Source organism: Chelon labrosus (assembly GCF_963514085.1).
Source record: "Chelon labrosus genome assembly, chromosome: 12".
Taxonomy (NCBI): domain Eukaryota; kingdom Metazoa; phylum Chordata; class Actinopteri; order Mugiliformes; family Mugilidae; genus Chelon; species Chelon labrosus.
In genome coordinates, this window is record NC_140345.1 from 316,868 (window position 1) to 339,436 (window position 22,569).

Consider the following 22,569-nt stretch of genomic DNA (forward strand, 5'->3'; position numbering starts at 1 on the left):
ATTCATTTGGCCTGGAAAGAGGAACTAGACAGGGCTGCCCATTGAGTCTATTGTTGTTTGCAATATTTATTGAATCACTAAGCAAGGGGATCACTCAGAATAACAATATTACTGGTATAAAATTACTAGAGCAAGAACTCAAGATTTCTTTGTTTGCAGATGGTGTTCTGATCACTTTATCAAACCCTGAAAATTCCATTTTGGAACTACTATCATTTTTAGATGGAATCTTATCCCGATATTAAGTTTTGAATCTCGGATTGAATCTGTAAAAATGAACATCCTGCCAAGGATACTGTATCTATTCCAGACCCTTCCAATTGAAATTAAGGACAAACAATTTAATGAATGTGATAAATTGATACTGCGTTACATCTGGCAAGGGAAAAAACCAAGGATAACATTCCAAACTCTCCAACTGGCAAAAAATAAGGGTGGTTTGGCACTTCCCTGTCTAAAAGACTACTACATATCAGCCCAGTTAAGGATCCTGTTTTGTTGGTGTGTCTCAGACTATAAAGCAAGATGGAAAGAAATTGAAGAAAACATATCTGGGACGGTGCCAATCCAAGCAAGATTAGGAGACAAAAGACTAATTAAACAATTTATAGAAACAGGAAATAAATGGATTAACTTACCCTTGAAAATATGGCTAAACGTTATAACTAAAAATCATATGATAGAAGAGGCAAAGATCCTGAATTGCTGCTGTTACGATCTGGATTTTGCTCCAAATAAGATGGATGTAAATTACAGGAGATGGGTTAACCGCGGTCTCCCCTCATATTGTACCTTTTTTAACCAAGCAACACTGAAGAGTTTCCAGATGCTGAAACGAATGCATGGTCTTAATAATAGGGACTTTTTTAGATTTCTTCAAGTACGCCATCACTTAAACAGTTCGATGCCAAAAAATCAAAAGGCATTTGAAAACGGTCTATTAAAAATATTCATTAGTGCTCATAGGACAGACTCTAGACATAAGGTGATCTCTAGACTCTATAGAGGACTTCAGCAGATTAAAACAACAAATACTATTTACATAAAACAAAAATGGGACAGGGAAACCAACACCCACCTTTCAGAAGATACCTGGACAAACTACTGTGGATTTCAGTGGAGGATAACATGCTCAAACTTGTGGAAATCATTTGGATGGAAATGTCTCACTAGGTACTTTATTACATCAGTTCAGCAACGCCATCATTCAGGTTCTTCCAGCTGTTGGAGGTTGTGTGGCGCCCAGGAAGCCAATCATTATCACCTGTTCTGGGCCTGTCCTAAAATAAATACTTTCTGGCAGAAAATCTTCATAGAAGATTATATTCGGACTGGACATTACGTTTAACTGGGAGGAACTTATTTTTGGGTTTGTAAAGTATTACTTTGTCAATGAGACTCCAGCAGCCTAAATTTGAAGACATCTGGAATAAATGGAAAATGTATATTTCCCTGAGACGCCCTTCCTTTGTTTAGGATTTCTTAATTTTTCTTATTTATTTATTTATTTTTATTCATCTACTTATTGATTTTTTTTTCTTTGTACTGTTATTTATTTTTTATTTAATTTTTTTTCTCCTTCAACTTCATATGAGATATATTCAATTACCTATCTCTCTTGTATAATTAACATGTCTGTGTATTTTTGTTTAAAAAAAGCTATGTTAAAAAGATATTTGGAGCACTGGGACAAAAGATGGAACAATGAGATGAGGATTTTTGTTTGTAATATTGACATGTGACTCCGAATAAAAAAAAAAAAAGAAAAGAAATCTCAGCTTCTTTCTTGGGAAACTGTTCACTATCTGCCGAGCTGGTGTAGCAGGCTAGAGGACGCCACACACACAAGCAGGGGCAGAATAGATTGATTGACTTAATGATTAATTGCGATTCATATTGATTGTGAGTCATATGATCCTGTTTTGAGTTGATTCATTTAGAGATATTTCAGTTTCAAAATAAGTGGTTTCAGAGATTTGTTGTACTACCCCAACATTTTCCCTCAAGTTTCACATTTTACACATTATTTCGCTTTTGTCCAGCTCTTCTCTGCATCATAATATTTAAAATCAAAATGCTACCACACATCAGCTTGCATGTCTGATAGTGTTCTCAGAGTTGTAGCTTACGTTATTTTTTGGATCTCTCTCATCAAGGCCTAATCTTCTTCTTCTTGCCAAACAAGTAATGTGAAAACTGTGACGCTTCTAACAAGAGGATGCAAGAAATGGCATATTTAAAAAAAAAAAATAAAACAAAAAATCAATCTAAGGATTTTATGAATTAAATATCTGGTGTTTCAAATGAATATCTATTTGAGACATGAAATACATTTTTTAAACACAGGCCTTGTCTAGAAATTGATTTGGATTAGGCAGAGATTTCTAACAATTTAAAGCAATACAGGCAATACAGGATCCGTGAGGGACTGTCTAAAGTCACTTATCTAGCAGGTGGATTCTGAATAAAGCCAAAAAAATCCTGATCCTCTTCTTCCTGATATAAAGCTAAGAACAATTAAACCACATTCAAAGAGTAATAATAGGTTGTTGGATATTAAAGGGTTATGTGAGGTCAAAAACAGGAAGAAGTGCTCTTCTTCCATCATACCAGATATAGGGTTGTTTTCTGCTTCGCTGCAGCCTTGCTCACGAGATAGGATGCACTACACTCTAATATTTCACCTTGTAGAAACCAGTTAGAGCCGGCCTCAGCTACACATGGAAAACTACTGATACACGAAAGGCCGCGCTCCTCCTATTGTCTTCAGGCAGAGCCCAGATAGAACAAAACTTCTGTGTATGCTTCGTCCGGGACTTCCCTTTTTCTACCCATAAGGTGGTTAAGCTGAAGTCTCAGCGCTGACTCTGTACCTATTCTCTGCGTGCTAAATAAACTGTCAACTGGAGAGAAGTTGTCGGGTGGTCTATTCATGGTTGAACTAGCCTTTCCAATAGGTATAAAGATCCTGGGCTGAAGGAGAGGAAAAGTTCCTCCTTGGACAAGGTATTACATGACCTGTCTGCTCAAGCACTTTGTTGAACAGGTCAGGAGGTACTTCAACTTTCTCATCAGGGGAATGTAAAAGCTGCTCAAATCCATGTTTTCACAGTTTGAAGTTGATTTTTCTCCCCAGTAAGCTCAGACGGAGGCACCTTAATTTAGCTTAGCTTTTATGGTTTTGATGCACAGGGCAACTCTCTGGGGACACTGAACAAAAACAAAGGCTGAGGAGTTCTTTCCAATTTGCTGCTTCAATCCCACTGGTACATTTAGCTGGCAATAACTCTGCATAGATTTATAATATTGTGTTTAACATTACCACTTGCCTCTTGATGCACTGCCCAACATCACGCCTCCAATGGGCAGGTCCCTCACCAGTACTAAACTACAAGTATGTTCGTCTTAAAAGAGTTTACAGGAGCAATTGGGCAATTCCTCTATGTAGCCTTTGTCCTCACCTATCAATGCTCTCTTTCTGGTGCGGACCCCAACACAGTCAGCTGTGCAGGATGAGAACTTGGACCAGTTAGTCAGCTGGCAGTCATCCTGGCAAGGGAGCTGACAGCGCTGAGTGATGGCAGGCATGGCCTTAGTGAATTTCAGACACTCGCTGATGTCGGCTTGCACTCCGTCCAGTCGACGGCAGGACACAGCTGGAAGAATTAGAGAAAACCGGGTCAAAAAGATTCTGTTAATTGATTAAATACGGTTTGTACTGAATTGTAGTCATAATGGGAACATGAAATGCAAAAAGAACAGTTGTGCAAGATACTGTATGCTCACTACTACATATAAAGTAAAAATGTCAGCTACTTGCGCTTTTATTCCATATTTCCATTTTATGCTACTTTTGTACGTCTTATCCATTACAATTCTACAAGCTTGAGTTACAAACATTGCCGATTCAGATTTTGTAGACAAGACAATACATTACCTTGAAAAATATTGTGCATCACTAAGGTGTATGCCTATCCTAGCTGTCATTGGGCGAGAGACGGGGTACACCCTGGACAGGTCACCAGTCTATTGCAGGGCTAACACAGAGGGCCAGTTGTTCAAAGGTAATCTGATCGGATTTTGGTTATCGGACTGGATCAAATCTTGAAAATTGGTTGTTCAAAAGGGAAAGAAGGATTCTGAAATCGGATTAGATCACGGAATCCAGTCCTAGTATTAATCTGGATCAAACCTTCAGTCTGTTTCAGTAGGATTTGGTTAACTTCGATCCAAAAAAAACAGGATTATCCTGATCCCAACAGGGGGCAGGATTTCAAGGTGGATTTCAGGAAGAAAATGTACTAAAATTTTAAAATTGGTCAAATAATACATTTGTATCATTTAGTGTATATACTTTTATTTATACTTTGCACTTGACTTATTCAACTGTTACAGTGATAAAGTAAATAAAGTAGACATAGGCTACCAATTAAGCATTTCAGTAAAGTAAAAATAAAATAAAAAATAAAAATTGACTTATAAGGCACCGCATTGAGCAAACATTTGAAAAATGATTAGGAATGGTTCAGTGGGGATGCAGAGGGAGACGAAGGATGAATGAGAGAATGTTTCTGATACCTCTTGTTTGAAGTCCTGGTCCACAGGTCTCTTGTGCACCAGGCGTATCCTGTCTAAGAAACCATGGGACCAGCTGGCACTTTCTCCATTTGTGGGTTTTCCACCTGGAATAAAACATGTCAGCGCAGCCATATTAACACAATAACATCATTAACTTGTATTTATATATTCATGCACTGCATCTTCATTTGTCAGTGAAATAAACAAGTGTTGGCCTGTGAAAACAAGCCCAAAACAATCGACTTTTTTACAGAAGTTGCTTATAATAAGCGGACTTGGCAACACTGGAAATAAACTGCATGGAGAAGTCAACTTTAAGGCTGCAAGATGATGTGAATAGCTGTTCTAAATGTACAGTAGTGTGCAAAGAGCTTTTTAGATGTTCAGAGCCGTCCATCAGAGAGGTGTGTGATCAATTCAAATTTTTTTCTGTAGCATAAGCCTCAGAGCAGAGGCAGTTGTACGGAGAATAAAGAGTCCCGCAAGAGATGGTATAGCACCCACAGTGTTCTGATCTTAAAATCACAGTGCCATCCTGGGATTACAAGTAAAAACAGCTGTATGCCTGTGTAGAGATGGGGCTCTGTTAAAGTCAAAGAGAGGCCACATCATTACCCATCCAATTGGACCTGGCATTTGTGTGAATGTTCGTTCGTTCGTTCGTCTTCTCCCGCTTCTCCTGGTCCAGGTTGCGGGGGCAGCAGCTTCAGCAGGGAAGCCCAGACAGCCCTCTCCCCAGCCACTTCAGCCAGCTCCTCGGAGGAACCCCCAGGCATTCCCAGGCCAGACGAGAGATATAATCCCTCCATCGTGTCCCGGGAGGCGTCCGGGAGGCATCCTTACCAGATGCCCTAGCCACCTCAACTGACTCCTCTCGACGTGGAGGAGCAGCGGTTCTACTCTGAGCTCCTCCCGTATGTCTGAGCTCCTTACCCTATCTCTAAGGCTGAGCCCGGCCACCCTGCGAAGGAAACTCATTTCAGCCGCTTGTATTCGCGATCTTGTTCTTTTGGTCATTGCCCAAAGTTCATGACCATAGGTGAGGGGTTGGAATGTAGATCGACCGGTAAATTGAGAGTTTCGCCTTTCGGCTTAGCTCTCTCTTCACCACGACCGACCGGTTAAGCATCTGCATCACTGCAGATGCTGCTCCGATCCGCCTGTCGATCTCCCGCTCCCTCCTACCCTCACTCGTGAACAAGCTCTTGCCAGGGAGGCTGAGGAGTGTGATCCCCCTATAGTTGGAACGTAAAGATGGGACCACCACCCCGGTCTGCCACTCCAGAGGTACTGCCCCCGATGTCCACGTGCAGAGGCATGTCAGCCAGGACAGCCCTACAACATCCAGAGCCTTGAGATACCCAGGGCAGATCTCATCCGCTCCCAGAGCTCTGCCGCCGTGGAGTTGTTTCACTACCTCGGTGACTTCTGCCCCAGAGATTGGACGATCCAACCCCAGGCCCTCTGGCCTCAGCGACTGCCCTCGCCACGGACCGCCTAGAAATCCGGTACCGGTCAGCTGCTTCAGGAGACCCACAGACCAACCATGCCCTGTAGGGCCCCGGTAAGCCTCTGGGCCGGGTACACGGACTCTTAATATAATGTATGTAACATTGTGTGAATGTTACTTGGACATATTCCACCCACTAGGCCAGACCAGACCAGTATTGACACTCCTTGATGGCAGCAGCCATCCCCAGCAGGATGCAGGCTGATGCAGGCACACACACAAAAATGGTTTAGAAAGAACTCAGAAAACATGAAAAACAGCACAAGGTGTTGACCTGGGGCCTCATGTACGAAGACTTGCGTGGATTTCCTTCTAAAACGATTCTCAGATTTAGAAGCATTTAGAAGCATTTTTCCCTTGTACATTCCAATCAAGTGTACCGACCCCTCCCTGTCCACGCCCCTTTTAAATATGCAAATTATATTTAAATTGACCCTGCACCTGAGATTCCCCTCTCTGCGCAATCAGAAAACGAAAACATAAGAATGAATAAGACGGGAAAAAATAAGAACTTCACAGAAAGTGAATTGGAGACGCTACTCACTGGAGTGGAGATGCGCAAAAATGTGCTCTTTGGCACAATGTTGGTTAATTGCATTTACGCATCACGTATGATCTGTACATTGATCGAATGAAAATGTTTCCTGTTGACATTTACAAATTCATGCGATGACGCTTTTATAGCAATGTGTGTGCAGTCGATAGCTCAGATTACATTCAGAAAACTGTCTCTCGCTGCAGATTGCTCTTTAATGTTGACCTGTTCAGATGCATTGTATGGGAATTTGATATACCTGGCTGACATGCTGATAATTCCGTCCCACGTGGCTGGCATGGCTCTGCTCAGGGTCGACTGGCACAGTCCCGATCGGTCGGAGTAATAGTTTTCACATTTATGACAGTTTCCCGGCATCACCTCTAAGTGTCGCCAAAGGATCGACATCTGTAGAAGCCAGCGTACGCCACCCATGCCGTTGGCGCAGGCACGTACAAAGTTCGTGGACATTTCACTCTTGATACATCTGAACTTTTCCGTGAGCGAGTACGTACGGAACGTTTTTGTACGGACGCAACCTTCGTACATGAGGCCCCTGACCTCCAGATTCACTAGATCCCAAACTGATCAAGTATCTGTGGGATGGACTGGAACAAGACTGATCCGCAGAGGGCCCTCCCCTCAGTGCACCCAAAGGCCCCAAGTAACAACATTCTGTTGCCATACACCACAGGACCCCCTCAGAAGGCCTGTCCATAATTATACTGCCGCAAATCATTGCACAGTGCTGTGAAGTGCCTCTAACCTATCAATTATGTCACACTTGTAATGTACAATGATATGGATACTCATGTCAACAAGTGTTTTAGGATATTCAGTCACAGTGTGGATATAATAGCAAACTAACCTCTTACTGAGTCACATATAATAAAAATGGATACCATACATATAACATATAATGTAAGCTTCAATTTTAATTAGCTGCTTAAGCTAACATTAGCTTCACCGTTAACAGCACATCTATGCAGTGGACAGCAACATCAAGTTCACTCTGGAGGACATCAGCGGAGATAGTTTGGCCTTCTTGGACTATCTGGTGCACGTGGAAGAAGACCAAAGACTCAACACTGGAGTATAAAGGAAGAATCCCACTCACACTGATCAGCATCTATTATTGGATTCAATTCACCCCCTGGAACACAAACTAGGGGTCATCAGAACTCTTCAGCACCAAGCACATACTGTACCCAGTAGATTGGATGGTCAGGAGAAAGAGCAATAATACATCAAACAAACACTCAAGACATGTGGATATCCCAACTGGGCCTTTGTCAAAGACTCAAAAAGATATCCCAGAGGAAGAGGAAGAACACTGTCATCCCCTATGTGGCTGATGTATCGGAGAAACTCAGAAATTTTCAGAAAACACCGCATTCCAGTTTATTTAAAACCCGGTAATACACTTCGGCAAAAACTGGTCCACCCTAAAGACAAGACACCCAGGCAGAAACAGTGTGTTTATGCTGTTCAGTGCAGTGAGGATTGTACAGACTCGTACATTGAGGAAACCAAATAATCCATCGATAAATGCATGTACCAACGCAGGAGAGCCAACTCATCAGGAAACAATTCAGCAGTCCACCTACACCTGTAGGACAAAGGACTCTCCTTTGAAGATAACAACGTCCAAATCTTAACCAAAGAAGACCGATGGTTTGAAAGAGGAGAAAGGAAGCCATCTATACTACCAGTCAAAAGTTTGGACACACCCTGTCATTTAATGTTTTTTTCTTTATTTTCATGATTATTTACATTGTAGATTATCACTGAATGCATCAAAACTATGAATGAACACATATGGAATTATGTAGTAAACAAAAAAAGAGAAAAAAATGTGTTTTAAGAGAGGATTTAAAATGAAGAAGACTGTCTGATGTGCAAAGGCAGGTTATTCCACAGTTTGGGGGCAGCAACTGAAAAGGTGCGGTCACCTCTCATCTTCTTCTTTGTCTTAGGGACAACCAACAATGACTGATCTGCCGACCTGAGAGAGCGTGAGGGAGCGTGTGGCTGGAGCAGTTTGGCCAGATACTGTGGAGCGAGGCCATAAATACATTCATTCATTCATCTTCTATACCCGTTTAGTCCTGTTAAGGGTCACGGGGGTCTGCTGGAGCCTATCCCAGCTGTCATCGGGCGAGAGGCAGGGGTACACCCTGGACAGGTCGCCAGTCCATCCATAAATACATTTAAATACAAATTAAAAAAATTTCAAATCAATCCGGAAAAAAACTGGGAGCCAGTAAAATGCCGTTAAAATTGGGGTAATGTGTTCTTGTTTTTTGGCACCAGTTAAAAGTCGAGCAGCAGCATTTTGAATCAGCTGTAGTCAAGACAGTGACGAGCGGCCCAACATACAGTGCATTGCAATAGAGTTGTGATAAAAGCATGGATTAAAATCTCGAAGTGATGCTGAGAAAGAAATGGTTTCATTTTGGCCAGTTGTCTCAGTTGGAAAAAACTGGACTGAACTACTGATTTAACCTGTGCATCCAATTTCAGATCGCTGTCAAATCTTACACCAAGGTTAGTTGCTGTCTGTGTTAAATGCTGATTTAAAGGCCCCAGATTAGCATGGATCTTGTAGGCATCACTAGGCTCAAACAGCATGACCTCGATCTTATTGTGTTTTAAATTTATTTATTGACAAAGAAAAACAACCAAAATACAGGACAAGGACAAAACTGTTAGTGCAGAACATTAAACAACATAAACTGTGCTAGTTGTGTGTGTTGTGTTGTGTGGGTGAGTGAAAAAAATTGCAGTACCAGTAAACAAAGAGGGGAGGGGATGACAAGAAATCATTTCTACCTAGATGTTTTGTAATTACATAAAAATAACCGTATACTAATATTATTAAATTAAAAATATATATTACATTATATTTTGCTTAATTACAATAACATAAATAATATTTTCAATGATAAGAATTATGCACAGTTTAGTATAATAGTGGGTTTTTTTTTTGTTTTTGTTTAAGAAATAAAACATAAGTGACAGAACCTTGTTATCATTTAAGTGTAAGAAATGTATGGCCAGCCATGTCTTGATATCTGCCAAGCACTCTAGCAGTCAGTTTGCAGAGTAGTCATCTGTTTGTTTGAGGGGCACATAAATTTGGCTGTTGTCAGCATAAAAATGGAATGCAATGCCATGTTTCCGGAAAGTTGATCCAAGAGGAGCCAAGTAGAGGGAAAATAGAAGCGGGCCAAGTACACAGCCTAGGGGCACGCCTGATCTTATGCTTGTTGCTTTCCCTTAGTAGTGGTTTTCTAGCAGCTATTCGTTTTGTCGTAGCGCTTGATGGTTTTTGCAAATGCACTTGGGGACACATTCAACGTTTTTGCTATTTTCCGGACTGACCTACGGTTCTTAAAGTAATGATGGACTGTCGTTTCTCTTTTCTGGGGATGTTTTTTTTCTTTCCCTGGCTTTCCCTTTGTGCCGCGTTATCTGCAAGTTTACGTTACCTCTCATCTGTAATACTTTGTTTTTTTTTTATTCATTAAATACATTTTGTTTAGTACTCCTGCAGTGGCACAGTGGAAAGGTGGTTAGCACTGATGCCTCACAGCAAAAAGGTCCCTGGTTCGAATCCATGGGCCGACTGGGCCTTTCTGTGTGGAGTTTGCATGTTCTCCCTGTGTCTGTGTGGGTTCTCTCCGGATATTCCAGCTTCCTCCCACCATCCAAAGACATGCTTGTTTGGTTAATTGGTGATTCAAAATTGGCCGTAGGTGTGAATGTGAGTGTGAATGGCTGTCTGTCTCTCTGTGTTAGCCCTGCGATAGACTGGCGACCTGTCCAGGGTGTACCCCGCCTTTCGCCCGATGACAGCTGGGATAGGCTCCAGCAGACCCCACAACCCTTAATAGGAACAAGCGGAATGAATGAATGAATAGTACTCATGCCTTATCTTCAAATTACACAGAAAGTCTTCTGTCTTCTAAAGTCAAAATGTAAACTACATTTTATGTAAAGTAGCAGCCACAGAATACTGTAGCAATTTTTTTATTTGTAACACACAGAGAGCAGGAGCTAGAAAAAGTCCACAAACCACTCTATGCTCCTGGTCGTGTTAAACTAACAGTCCTGGGGTCAGTCACAGAAAAGCTCACTTATAAAGATAGGAGCATTACAGAGGAAATCTTTGTAGTGAGAGACCTACAGGTGGCACTGTTGAGTAGGCCAGCAGCTGCCAGCCACAAACTAGTGGCCAGAGTTGACTCAATAGACCAAGAGACAGTAAGGTCAAGGTATCCTAAACTCTGTGATGGACTCGGGCTGGTCCAGAAGCCTTACATCATCAAACTCAAGCCTGATGCGAAGCCATTCTCTATGGCTGTAGGTGCCTCATGGGTAAAGTGAAAAGAGAGCTGGAGAAGATGGAAAGTCTAGGGGTCATCAGCTGCCTAGAGACCAACGAGCCAGTGGGCTTTACCATTTTGACTGCCCTTTGGCATCTCATCTGCCCTGGAACACTTTCAAAATATAATTGTGACAGAGGTCACTGCAGGCCTGGATAGTATGGTATGTCACATGGACGATATCCTTGTATGGGGGGCCATGCAAGAGCAGCACGATGCCACGATGCACACTGTCCTCGAGCGAGCGGAAAAGGCAGGCGTCATTCGAAACACGTCAAAATGTGAGTTTGGCAAAAAAAATTCTAGGAATGGTGAACCAGTTTGGAACACTTCTATCAAACCTGTCTGTAAAGGACAAAGCACTGAGAGACCTCCTGTCCAAAAAGAGGTGGTGCTGGGGCCACGAACAACAGAGGGCCTTCTGTAATCTCAAACATGAGCTCTCCACTGCACCAGTCCTCCAGCTGTATGATCCCAATAAGCCACTGAAAATATCAGCTGACGCTTCCAGGTCCCTAACTGACACAGAGCAGCGTTACACCCAAGTGGAGAAGGAGGCACTGGCACTGACATGGGCCCGTGAGAAGTTCAATGATTTCATCTCCCTTTTGATGTCCTGGGAGAGCCTCACAACTGCTGACACACTGTCTCGCGCACCACTAAGAGACAGTGTCACACAAACAGACAATGCCCTGATGGAAGACACGAATATCTATGTTGATTCCATAGTGGACAACCTCCCCACAAGGGAAACTTAGCTGACAGAGCTCCGTGAACAATTTTGCGCTGACGGTGTCTGTAGCCAAGTCATGGAGTACTGTGTGACGGGTTGGCCAGACAGAAACCAGCTACAGGGCCTGGTCAAACAATTCTGGCACGAGAGAGCACATCTGAGTGTGCACAGTAGACTGCTCCTGCACGGCCTAAGGTTAGTGATACCTGCTAGCATGAGCAATGATGTTCTTGAAAAGATACACGAGGGACATCAAGGAGTAGTTAAGTGCCGAGAACATGCATGTCAGGCAGTGTGTTGGCCTGGGCTCAGTGGCCAGATAGGTGAGATCGTGCTCAAATGCAGAGAGTGCTTCAGAGAAAGGGTTAATTGGATTAACCCTTTTGTAGATCTGTAGTTACACTCCCCGACAGGCCCTGGCAAAAGCTGGGAGCTGACTTATTCACCTTAAAGGACAAAAACTATTTACTGGTGGTGGATTATTTTTCCAGATATGTGGAAGTAGCACAACTCAACCCAACACAATCCACAGATGTCGTTGTCCACCTAAAATCTATAATGGTATGTCATGGAATCTGCGGGGTTCTCATAAACGATAAAGGTCCGCAGTTCAGTGGACATGAGATGAAACAGTTTGCGACTGAATATGGATTCAAGCACGTGACCAGCAGCACTAAATACCCCTAGAGCAACGGTGAGGCAGAGCGTGCTGTCCAGACTAAAAAAAACTTGCTCAAAAAGGATCCCTATCTTGCCCTTCTGGCTTACAGGGCCACACCCCTGAATAACGGCTACAGCCCAGCCCAATTGCTCATGGGACGTTGCCTTCGCACCACCCTGCCTATCCTGCCTGAGAGACTGCAACCCGCTCTACCAGACATGCAGGCGCTCCGGCACAAGGAGAAGGACAAAAGTTATATTGATGCAAAGTGTTACAATGTGAGACACAGAGCCAGAAATCTTACAAAGCTGTTACCGGGAGACCAGGTTCAGATTACTAATGCAAGGGCACAAGGGACTGTGACGTCCACACACCACAGCCCGTGGTCCTATCTGGTGAGTGGATTACAAGGAATACTGAGGAGGAACCGTCACCATCTCATTCCTATGCCTGTGCCAGAGTCCCAGGGTAAGGACCAAACTGAGCACTTACAGGAGGGGCTTCAGGGCACTCCTTGTGTTGTGAGAACAAGGTCTGGCAGAGAAGTTAAAAAGCCACAGATTCCAATTGTTTGAAGAAAACTGATGTTCTGTGTTGCCTAAGATTACAGCTACAGTCCTTTTCAAACTTAAAGTAAGGGGGATATGGTGTAAACTAATGAGTATATATGTATTACATGACATCACATAATGTCCGGGTCTATAACAAATAGGGGGAACCCGGAAACGGAAGCAGGAAGTGTGTGTTATTGAGATCGTGCCTGTATGTTTTTACGGGCTACGAGACCTTTAGTAAACAGTTCAAAAGCATCTTCAAGTGGTCGTCATTGCCTGAAAATGAGAACACAACACTGGTCTATTCAACCAAAATTCAGCCAAACTACTATTATGATAATCAGTTATTTCATCCATATCCCAGCCTTTTATTGTTAGCTAGCTTAAACACCCACATGTAAATCAAGACATACTAATATCTGACATTTTGAGAAGTGTGATGTGACAATCAGACTCCATTTGTATCTTTTTTATCATAACAGAAAAACTTGTCTTTAATGGTGAGATTTAACCACCAGGAGGTGACTTAGACAGAAACAGCAAATCCATCAGTTTTATACTTAATCAAATAAAAAAACATGGGAAAGGGACTCAATCTGATGTGAGCGGTAATGGATACCTTCAGTGTTTTACCTGAAACCTGGACAGATTTTGGGGAACTCACAGCCCCTCTCCTCTTCAAGCACCTCTGGACAGTCTTGTCCTCCATTGGAAGGCGCCTGGATGATAATCCGCTTCCTTGATTGCCTTTTCTTCACAGCGTTACCAGCTAAACAAACACAGACAATCACTGAAAAAGGTCAACATGATAAGCCAAGGTGTTCTGTTAATAGTCCTTGAAGAATGGACTTGGAGACTTCCTCTGCAAAATCTAATTTGACAGGCATTGTAGAGAACACACACATCTGATTACTTAGTATATTGAGCCAACAATGGTGATTTAGAAAAAAATCCTATTAAACTTTGGAATTGACTTCAAACCTCTGTATGTGGGTGGCATGCAATTCTCTGCACAAGAGAAGATTATTAGCTGAATCAAATTAAAATGTACATAGTCCCACTCCGCCCCATCATCCTGTGTGACTCTATAGTCAACACTGTGGAGTCCTTCTATTTCCTGAGCACCATCATCTCCCAGGACATCAAATGGGAGCTGAACATCAGTGCCCTAATCAAAAAAGCACAGCAGAGGATGCACTGAAGAAATTTTACCTGCCAAAGACAATGATGATGCACTTCTACACTGCCATCATTGAGTCTATCCTCACCAACTCCATCACCACCTGGTATGCTACATTGTTCAGCAGTGCGTCTGCTGAACAATGCTAGCGCCCCCCCCCCCCATGAACACATCAAACCCACCACCATCCCAGTGTAAATGTTCCTGTTGTTGTATATACAGTGTATATATTTTGTATATTTGAGTGCCGAGTTCCATATTTACTATTGCTATTTTATTTAGATTTTTTTTTTTTTTTTTGTACGTACTGACACCAAAGCAAATTCCTTGTATGTACAAACATACTTGGCAATTAAGTCTTTTCTGATTCTGATTTCTGATGAGTTATTTCTCCTCTCATGCTTCCCTTTACCCTACCCGGGTCACAAGTAACTGGACACGACGTCCAGTCGCTGAATGGGGTCACGATGCAATCCTTCTTGCAGGGCAGCTGACATGGTCGAACAGTGCTGGGCCGAGGGCTGTCTGGACACCTAGACAACAATAAAAAAAAATGAAATAAAACACACAGCAGGTCTGAAAATTAACACTGCTGGGAAGCATTTTGACATTTACATAGCATCGTGAGAGTCTGAGAAACACAGCTTTGGAAAGTGAGTATTATGGAGCAAGAGTGCTGAGAACTGCAAGATAAAGATGAAGTCTGACTAGATAACACACAAATGTTTCTGTCTTCATCGCACACTGAGCCTATAAAATTAAGCATTAAGGTTCAAGTGCTTCATTGAGGACGGCACAGTGGCGTAGTGGTCAGCACTGATGCCTCACAACAAGAAGGTTCCAGGTTCATGGGCCAACTGGGCCTTTCTGTGTGGAGTGCATGTTCTCTCTGTGTCCGGGTACTCCCAGTGTCCAAAGACATGCTTGTTAGGTTAGTTTGGCCGTAGGTGTGCATGTGAGTGTGAATGGTTGTCTGTCTCTCTGTGTTAGCCCTGCAATAGACTGGCAACCTGTCCAGGGAGTACCCCGCCTCTCGCCTAATGACAGCTGGGATAGGCTCCAGCCCCCCCGCGCCCCCTCACAGGACAAGCGGTTACAGAAGATGAAGACGCTTCATTGGACTTATAAATAAAATATCATTAATCAAACTAGTTCACATTTAACTGAAATATGGATGTTTTTCCAAACTAAACCCATGTCCAGTTAAGTTTTATATATAAAGAAGACTCGTATAAAACAGTGACAGTATCTAGGCAAAATCTAGGGCAATAAAAACCCTGGTATTCACAACTAGTTTATTACTGATGTCAGCCATCTGTCTGACAGCACTTGAAATACCTGGAGAAGGCACGATTGCATCCCCCAGAGGAAAGCAGTGTAGGATATGTTTAACAGATCTGTTAACAGATCATTTTTACAGAAATTTATCTTAGTTCAGGAAACTATCACACTGTCTCTTTCAGCTCCTGAACAGATCTTTATTTAGTATTGTTCATATATATATTAGCCCAACACAGCAAATATATATTGCATTCACATGGAAAAAACACTGCAATCAAATCCACACAAGCAAAAACAGAACCAAACTCAGGAAACAAACGTCACAAATGTCCTTGTGCAGGTTTGTGGTGGAACCTATATTTTCTTTTCTTTTCTTTTTTTTTTTTTTAACAAAGTTGCAGGATCCCTATTGATTGTTCTGCTTAGCTAAAATTGTATGCCCAGGACAAACTACAAGAGCAAAAGGAATCAAACCTGGTAACTTGGTAGAAGTCCCAGCATGTCACTTTACCAAGGTGTCAATACACATGCCTACAGCTAGGTGACGCTATAATAAGCCAATTTACACTCATATCTCGAGAACCGTGTGTCCTAGAAACAAAATTATTTCTCCCTCCGATTCCTTATACAGACCTGGTTCTAATGGACCGGGCCATGCCCATTTCCATCTGCCATTTTTTTCCGGCAATTTGAAAAAATTGCACCTCAAAGCAAAATCAACACCTCCTAGCCCGTTCATCCAATTCTCACCAAAGTTGGACTGAATCATTCATGGACAAATATGATAAAAAGTCATCAAAAGAACTTTAGCAGGGTTATTGATGACAAATTTAATGGTTAATTAATTTTTTACAGCGTGGCTCTGTATAACTTCAAAGCTAATATTTTGTGAAGTATATACCCAAACTTAATCAAACAAACTTCCTATCATCGTTAATAATATGATTCTGTACAAGCACCCCAACTTTTGTGACCCTTGGTCTCTAGGGGCCGCTACAAAAGTAACATTTCAATATCTCAAAAAGAATACAAACAATAGCTAACTTCTTGAAATCTGGCATACACAATCTGTAACATACTGTGTAGACTCCTAGCGTCACTCCTTTCGTAGCACTGGAGGCGAGGCTTTCTGAATTGGAAGCACGGTTCCGCACAATTGAAAACCAACCAGCAGCTAGCCAGGGCCCTGTAGCCGGTGCGGACCGACCAAGAGTAGCTCCTGTTAGCATAGCTCCAGTTAGCTGTCCCCCGACAGCTCCCGAGCAGCCGGGAAACCAGGGCGGCTGGGTGACGGTTCGAAGGAAGCATAGTCCCACTCGGCCCGTGGAGCACCACCAAACCCTTCACGTCTCCAACCGGTTTTCCCCACTCAGCGACACGCCCGCTGAGAAACCAACTCTGGTGATTGGCGACTCTATTTTGCGGAACGTGAAGATAGAGAAACCAGCGACCATAGTTAGATGCATTCCAGGGGCCAGAGCGGGCGACACAAAATCGTATCTGAAACTGCTGGCTAAGGCTAAGGTTAAATACAGTAAAATTGTTATTCACGTCGGCAGTAACGACACCCGGTTACGTCAATCGGAGGTCACAAAACTTAATGTGGAATCGGTGTGTAAGTTTGCTAAAACTATGTCGGACTCCGTAGTTTTCTCTGGTCCCCTGCCCAACCTGACCAATGATGACATGTTTAGTCGCACGTCGTCATTCCATCGCTGGTTATCTAGGTGGTGTCCAGCAAACAACGTGGCCTTCATTGACAATTGGCACACTTTCTGGGGAAAACCTGGTCTGATTAGACGAGATGGCATCCACCCCACTTTAGCGGGTGCTGCTCTCATCTCTAGGAATATGGCCGATTTTATTAACCCCCCGAAACCATGACAACCCAGAGTTCAGACCAGGAGGCAGAGTTGTAGTCTTACACACTTCTCTGCCGCTTCTCTAGGACTGTCTCACACCCTAAACTCTATAAACTCTATAGATGTTCTGTCTGCTCCCAGATTATTTAAACCAAAAAATAACAACAGAGGAGTTTCTCATAGGAACCTTATTCAAATCAGTACAAGTTCATTGGTAGAACAGAAGAATAGAAAAATTAAATTTGGTCTTTTAAATGTCAGATCTCTCTCATCCAAATCTCTTTTAGTGAATGATCTGATAACTGATCATCAGATTGATCTATTTAGTTTGACTGAAACATGGCTACAGGATGATGAATATGTTAGTTTAAATGAGTCTACGCCACCCAGTCATAGTAATTATCATATTCCTAGAAGCACAGGTAGAGGAGGAGGAGTGGCAGCAATCTTCCACTCTGATTTATCTATTAATCCTAGACCTAAGGAGAGCTTTAATTCATTTGAAAGTCTTACTCTTAGTCTTCCCCATCCAGAACAGAAAATACAAAAAACAATTCTTTTTGTTGTGGTGTATCGCCTACCTGCTCCTTATTCTGAGTTTTTATGTGATTTAGTACTTAGAACAGATAAAGTCATTATAGTGGGTGACTTTAACATCCATGTTGATGTTGTCAGTGACAGCCTTAGCTCCTCATTTACATCATTATTAGATTCAATTGGCTTTTCTCAGAATGTAAATGGATCAACTCACAGTTTTAATCACACCTTAGATCTTGTCCTAACATATGGCATAGAAACTGAAGGTTTAACAGTATTTACTCATAACCCTCTTTTGTCTGATCATTTCCTCATAACTTTTGAATTTACAATAATGGATTACACATGAACTGAAAAGACATTTCATTACAGTAGATGTTTACCTGATGATGCTGTAACTAGATATAAAGAATTAATTCCTTCTTTATTTACCTCAGTGCCATGTACCAATGTTGTGGACGACAGCAACCACAATTTAACCCCTGCACTAATAGATTATTTTGTCGATGGCACTGCAGCATCGCTTAGTTCAACTCTAAACTTAGTTGCTCCTCTGAAAAAGAAGGTCATGAATCGGAGGAGGCTAGCTCCCTGGTATAATTCACAGTTGCGCTGTTTAAAACAGGCAGCCCGAAAGCTAGAAAGAATTTGGCATTCCACTAAGTCTGAAGAAGCTCGCATAGCCTGGAAAGATAGTTTAACAACTTATAAAAAAGCTCTCAGTAGTATTAGAACAGCATATTATTCATCATTAATAGAAGAAAACAAGAACAACCCCAGATTTCTTTTCAGCACTGTAGCCAGGCTGACAAAGAGCCACAACTCTGTTGAGCCATCTATTCCTTTAGCCCTCAGTAGTAATGACTTCATGAGCTTCTTTACTAATAAAATTGTTGGCATTAGAGAAAATATTCAAGGCATCCTTCCAACAGCTGTTAAAGATGTAAGTACAGTGACATTAGAAACTTCTGTAAGACCTTATCAATATCTGGAATCCTTCTCCCCAGTAGATCTTCTTGAGCTCTCTTCAACAATTACAGCATCCAAACCATCAACCTGTCTTCTAGATCCAATCCCAACTAAATTGCTCAAAGAAGTTTTTCCATTAATTAACACCTCCATATTGAACCAGATAAATTTATCTTTATTAACAGGATATGTGCCTCAGTCTTTTAAGATTGCTGTAATTAAGCCCTTACTCAAGAAAGCCACTTTAGATCCAGATGTTTTAGCCAACTATAGACCAATCTCCAACCTTCCTTTTATTTCCAAAATTCTAGAAAAAGTTGTTGCTAATCAGTTGTGTGACCACTTAAACAAGAATGGTCTGAAGAGTTTCAGTCAGGTTTCAGTCAGGTTTTAGAGTTCATCATAGTACAGAAACAGTTACGGAGTTCCTCAGGGTTCTGTGCTAGGACCAATACTCTTCACGTTACACATGTTGACATTAGGCAAGATTATTAGAAAACATGGCATAAACTTTCATTGCTATGCAGACGACACCCAGCTATATTTATCCATGAAATCAGATGAAACTAATCAGTTGGTTAAACTCCAAGCATGCCTTAAAGACATAAAGGCTTGGATGACCTGTAATTTCCTACTCTTAAACTCAGACAAAACAGAAGTTATTGTATTCGGTCCTAAGCATCTCAGAGATTCATTATCTAATCACATGGTGTCTTTGGATGGCATTACCTTGGCCTCCAGTACTACTGTAAAAAACCTTGGTGTTATATTTGATGAGGATATGTCCTTTAAATGTCACATAAAGCAAGTGACCAGGACTGCCTTCTTTCACCTGCGTAATATCGTCAAAATTAGGAACATCTTGTCTCAGAGTGATGCTGAAAAACTAGTTCATGCATTTGTGTCGTCCAGACTGGATTATTGTAATTCATTACTGTCTGGCTGTCCAAATAGCTCTTTAAAAAGCCTCCAATTGATTCAAAATGCCGCAGCAAGAGCATTGACAGGAATTAGCAAGAGAGATCATATTACTCCAGTTTTAGCTTCTCTTCACTGGCTCCCTTTAAAGTCTAGAATAGAATTCAAAATCCTCCTCCTTACATACAAGGCCCTTAAAGGCCTAGCTCCATCGTATCTTAAAGACCTCATTATACCATATCATCCCAACAGATCACTTCGGTCTGAAAGTGCAGGCCTACTTGTGGTTCCTAGAATTTCAAAAAGTAGAATGGGAGGCAGAGCTTTCAGCTATCAGGCTCCTCTCCTGTGGAACCAGCTCCCAGTTTGGGTTCGGGAGGCAGACACTCTCTCTATTTTTAAGGTCAGGCTTAAGACTTTCCTTTTTGATCAAGCTTATAGTTAGGGCTGGACTAAACCATCCCTTAGTTATGCTGCTATAGTCCTAGGCTGCTGGGGGACGATGCACCAAACACATGTCCTCCTTCTTTCTTCTCTCTCCTCTCTCGCATCCTCCACTTTCTTTTCTCTGGCACAGAGATATGCCCTCTAATTTCCTATCTACTCCTAGTCATGCAATTCTGTGCTATTACTATGTAGAATGTTTACTGCTGTGTATGATGTATGTTTATCTTGCTGTTCTCTTCTCTTCTCTCTTTGCTGTTCTCTTCTCTCTTTCTTCTGTCTGTACCCGGCTGGCCTTAGGCAGATGGGTCCCTCCATATGAGCTGGGTCCTGCTCGAGGTTTCTTCCTGTTAAAAGGGAGTTTTTCCTTGCCACCGTTGCCTTCAGGCTTGCTCTGGGGGTTTCAGGCCGGGTTTTTGTAAAGCGTCTTGAGACGATTTGTATTGTTATTGACGCTATATAAATAAAATTGAATTGAATTGAATTGAATAGACGCCCATCAAGTTGCATGACATTACATCTACAGGGGGTGCTACAGGTGACACAGAAACATTTCATATGACTTTAAGTCCACTTACAAGTCCACTAAGTTTCGTGCAATACAGTTGTAGCGTTTACTACACTTTTTAAATGTCTCGTTATGGAACCACCTCCTTTTATCGTAGGAAGAACACGATTTAAGTCAATTTATCAGTCTCGATTAAATCATTTTTAAATCTGAGGAAGTGAATCCTTTACCACAATTTGTACCATTCATTCTCTGCCAAAAAACAACGTCACAAACAACTTCTTAAGTGTGAATAAATATTTATTGAAGTGACAACTATGTATAAATGAGGGACTAAAAGAATATATGTATATAGGTGTGTAATCAAATAAAACGAATATGGTAAGATCTGAAATAATTCATTTCTGGAGCGATGGCGAGAGATGGAGATCTATTATGGCCTAAACTAATGGGAATGGATTTGATACCGAATCTAATCAAGCTTCTCTAAAAGATGTTAATAGGGAGTTTCAAAGTAGTGACTCCAACTCTTTATCTTAAGCGGTAGGAACATTTGAGCCTACTTTTCCGTAGAGTCTTCTCGGCACGGTGATGGCGAAGCGTCGGTGTGACGAGGTGGTGACGAAATGGCACAGATGCTCCTACTCCAACGCTTCACTTGAGAGCATTGTAGGTGTTAAGTCAAAGGCAGCAGATGACACTTTGCAATGTCTTTGTGTTCAAAGAAGTTATAAACGATGCTGGTTTTCTTAATTAGTACTTCGGTTCGTAGAGTAGAAAAATGAATAAAGCTAGAAAAATATTTAAGTCACTGCAAAATTTGTACGTCAGGAAAAAGGTCAGACGAGAAAAAAACAGAGCTTGGAAATTCTGCGGGACAATATTCAAGCTGTTCTTAAAACAAAGTTACTAAGTATAAACGTCACTAAATACGGAAAGAAGAGAGGAGTAAAAGTAAAAGGAGAAAGATTAGAAGTAAAAAGTGCGGAGAAGAGCGTGTCCCTCTGGTTTTATGTGTTAATTATTCAGGGCGTGTTTTGGATCGGGTTTCCAAATTCTTCGCGCGGAAAGAGAAGGGAACGCCTATACTTCTTTGTCTCAAGATATCTTATTGCCTGATCTTCTTAACCTACTTTATTTTAACTATTTTAATCATTCCATCACTCATCATGGCTCGTTAGCAATGTTCTTGCCTATGCAGCAACATTCAACAATACAACATGACAAGATGACGTATCTGAATGACAAAATCAAAATAGCTCAAAAGCATCAGTGAATTAATAACATCAGGTTCTTCAGGATATTTTACTAATGAAGAAAAGGTTGGGGTTTCTAAAATAACAATTTCAATAGTTATAGCTGCTACTCATGTAAGAACATATACACACTTTCATTTTAACAATGGTTTAAAAAGAAAGAAAATGTTTTTAGGAATTGCCACTTGAGGGCACTGTTCATCTATCTTTACTGTGACAAATTATGTGTATTTGGGCTAGGTTTATCGTACAAGGATCAAAATCGTCTAATTGTGATCCTAAGCACTTCCTGAAAAACAAAATATAACTAACCAGGTTATTACAATTTCGATAGTCATATTAACAAACTTAGGTTCTTAGAGGAATGCATATCAGAGTCTTGCTCTGGGAGAGGGGTATTTACGACCTGCTTATTTGTTTGGTCACTCTGGGAGAAGGGGAGGAAGAAAGTGTCTGGCATGTTTGCATGTGTGTGTCTCTGAAAAGGAAGAATTGGTGAATCACAGGCTTAAAGCATAATGAATATAACATTAAGGGTTCTAGATTATGTCCATACGAAGCCAAAGAGGTAACTCCCTTCTTCTTTGTAGTTCCTCATATCGTGTTGATTCGATTCAGGACTAATTAGATCAGAAAAAGAGAGTGTGAAATTCCA

General features: G+C 41.6%; 1 protein-coding gene across 1 annotated transcript in view; it reads right to left on the reverse strand.

Moving 5' to 3' along the window:
- Positions 1-22,569, reverse strand: part of LOC311496748 (thrombospondin type-1 domain-containing protein 7A-like) — a 443,055-nt gene that overhangs the window by 231,334 nt on the left and 189,152 nt on the right. The window contains exons 10-13 of the mRNA XM_084556712.1: positions 14,557-14,672; positions 13,593-13,728; positions 4,579-4,682; positions 3,462-3,656 (exon numbers count right to left, since the gene is read on the reverse strand). Coding sequence (XP_084412838.1) covers positions 3,462-3,656; positions 4,579-4,682; positions 13,593-13,728; positions 14,557-14,672 — 551 coding nt within the window. The remainder of the gene's footprint in view (positions 1-3,461; positions 3,657-4,578; positions 4,683-13,592; positions 13,729-14,556; positions 14,673-22,569) is intronic.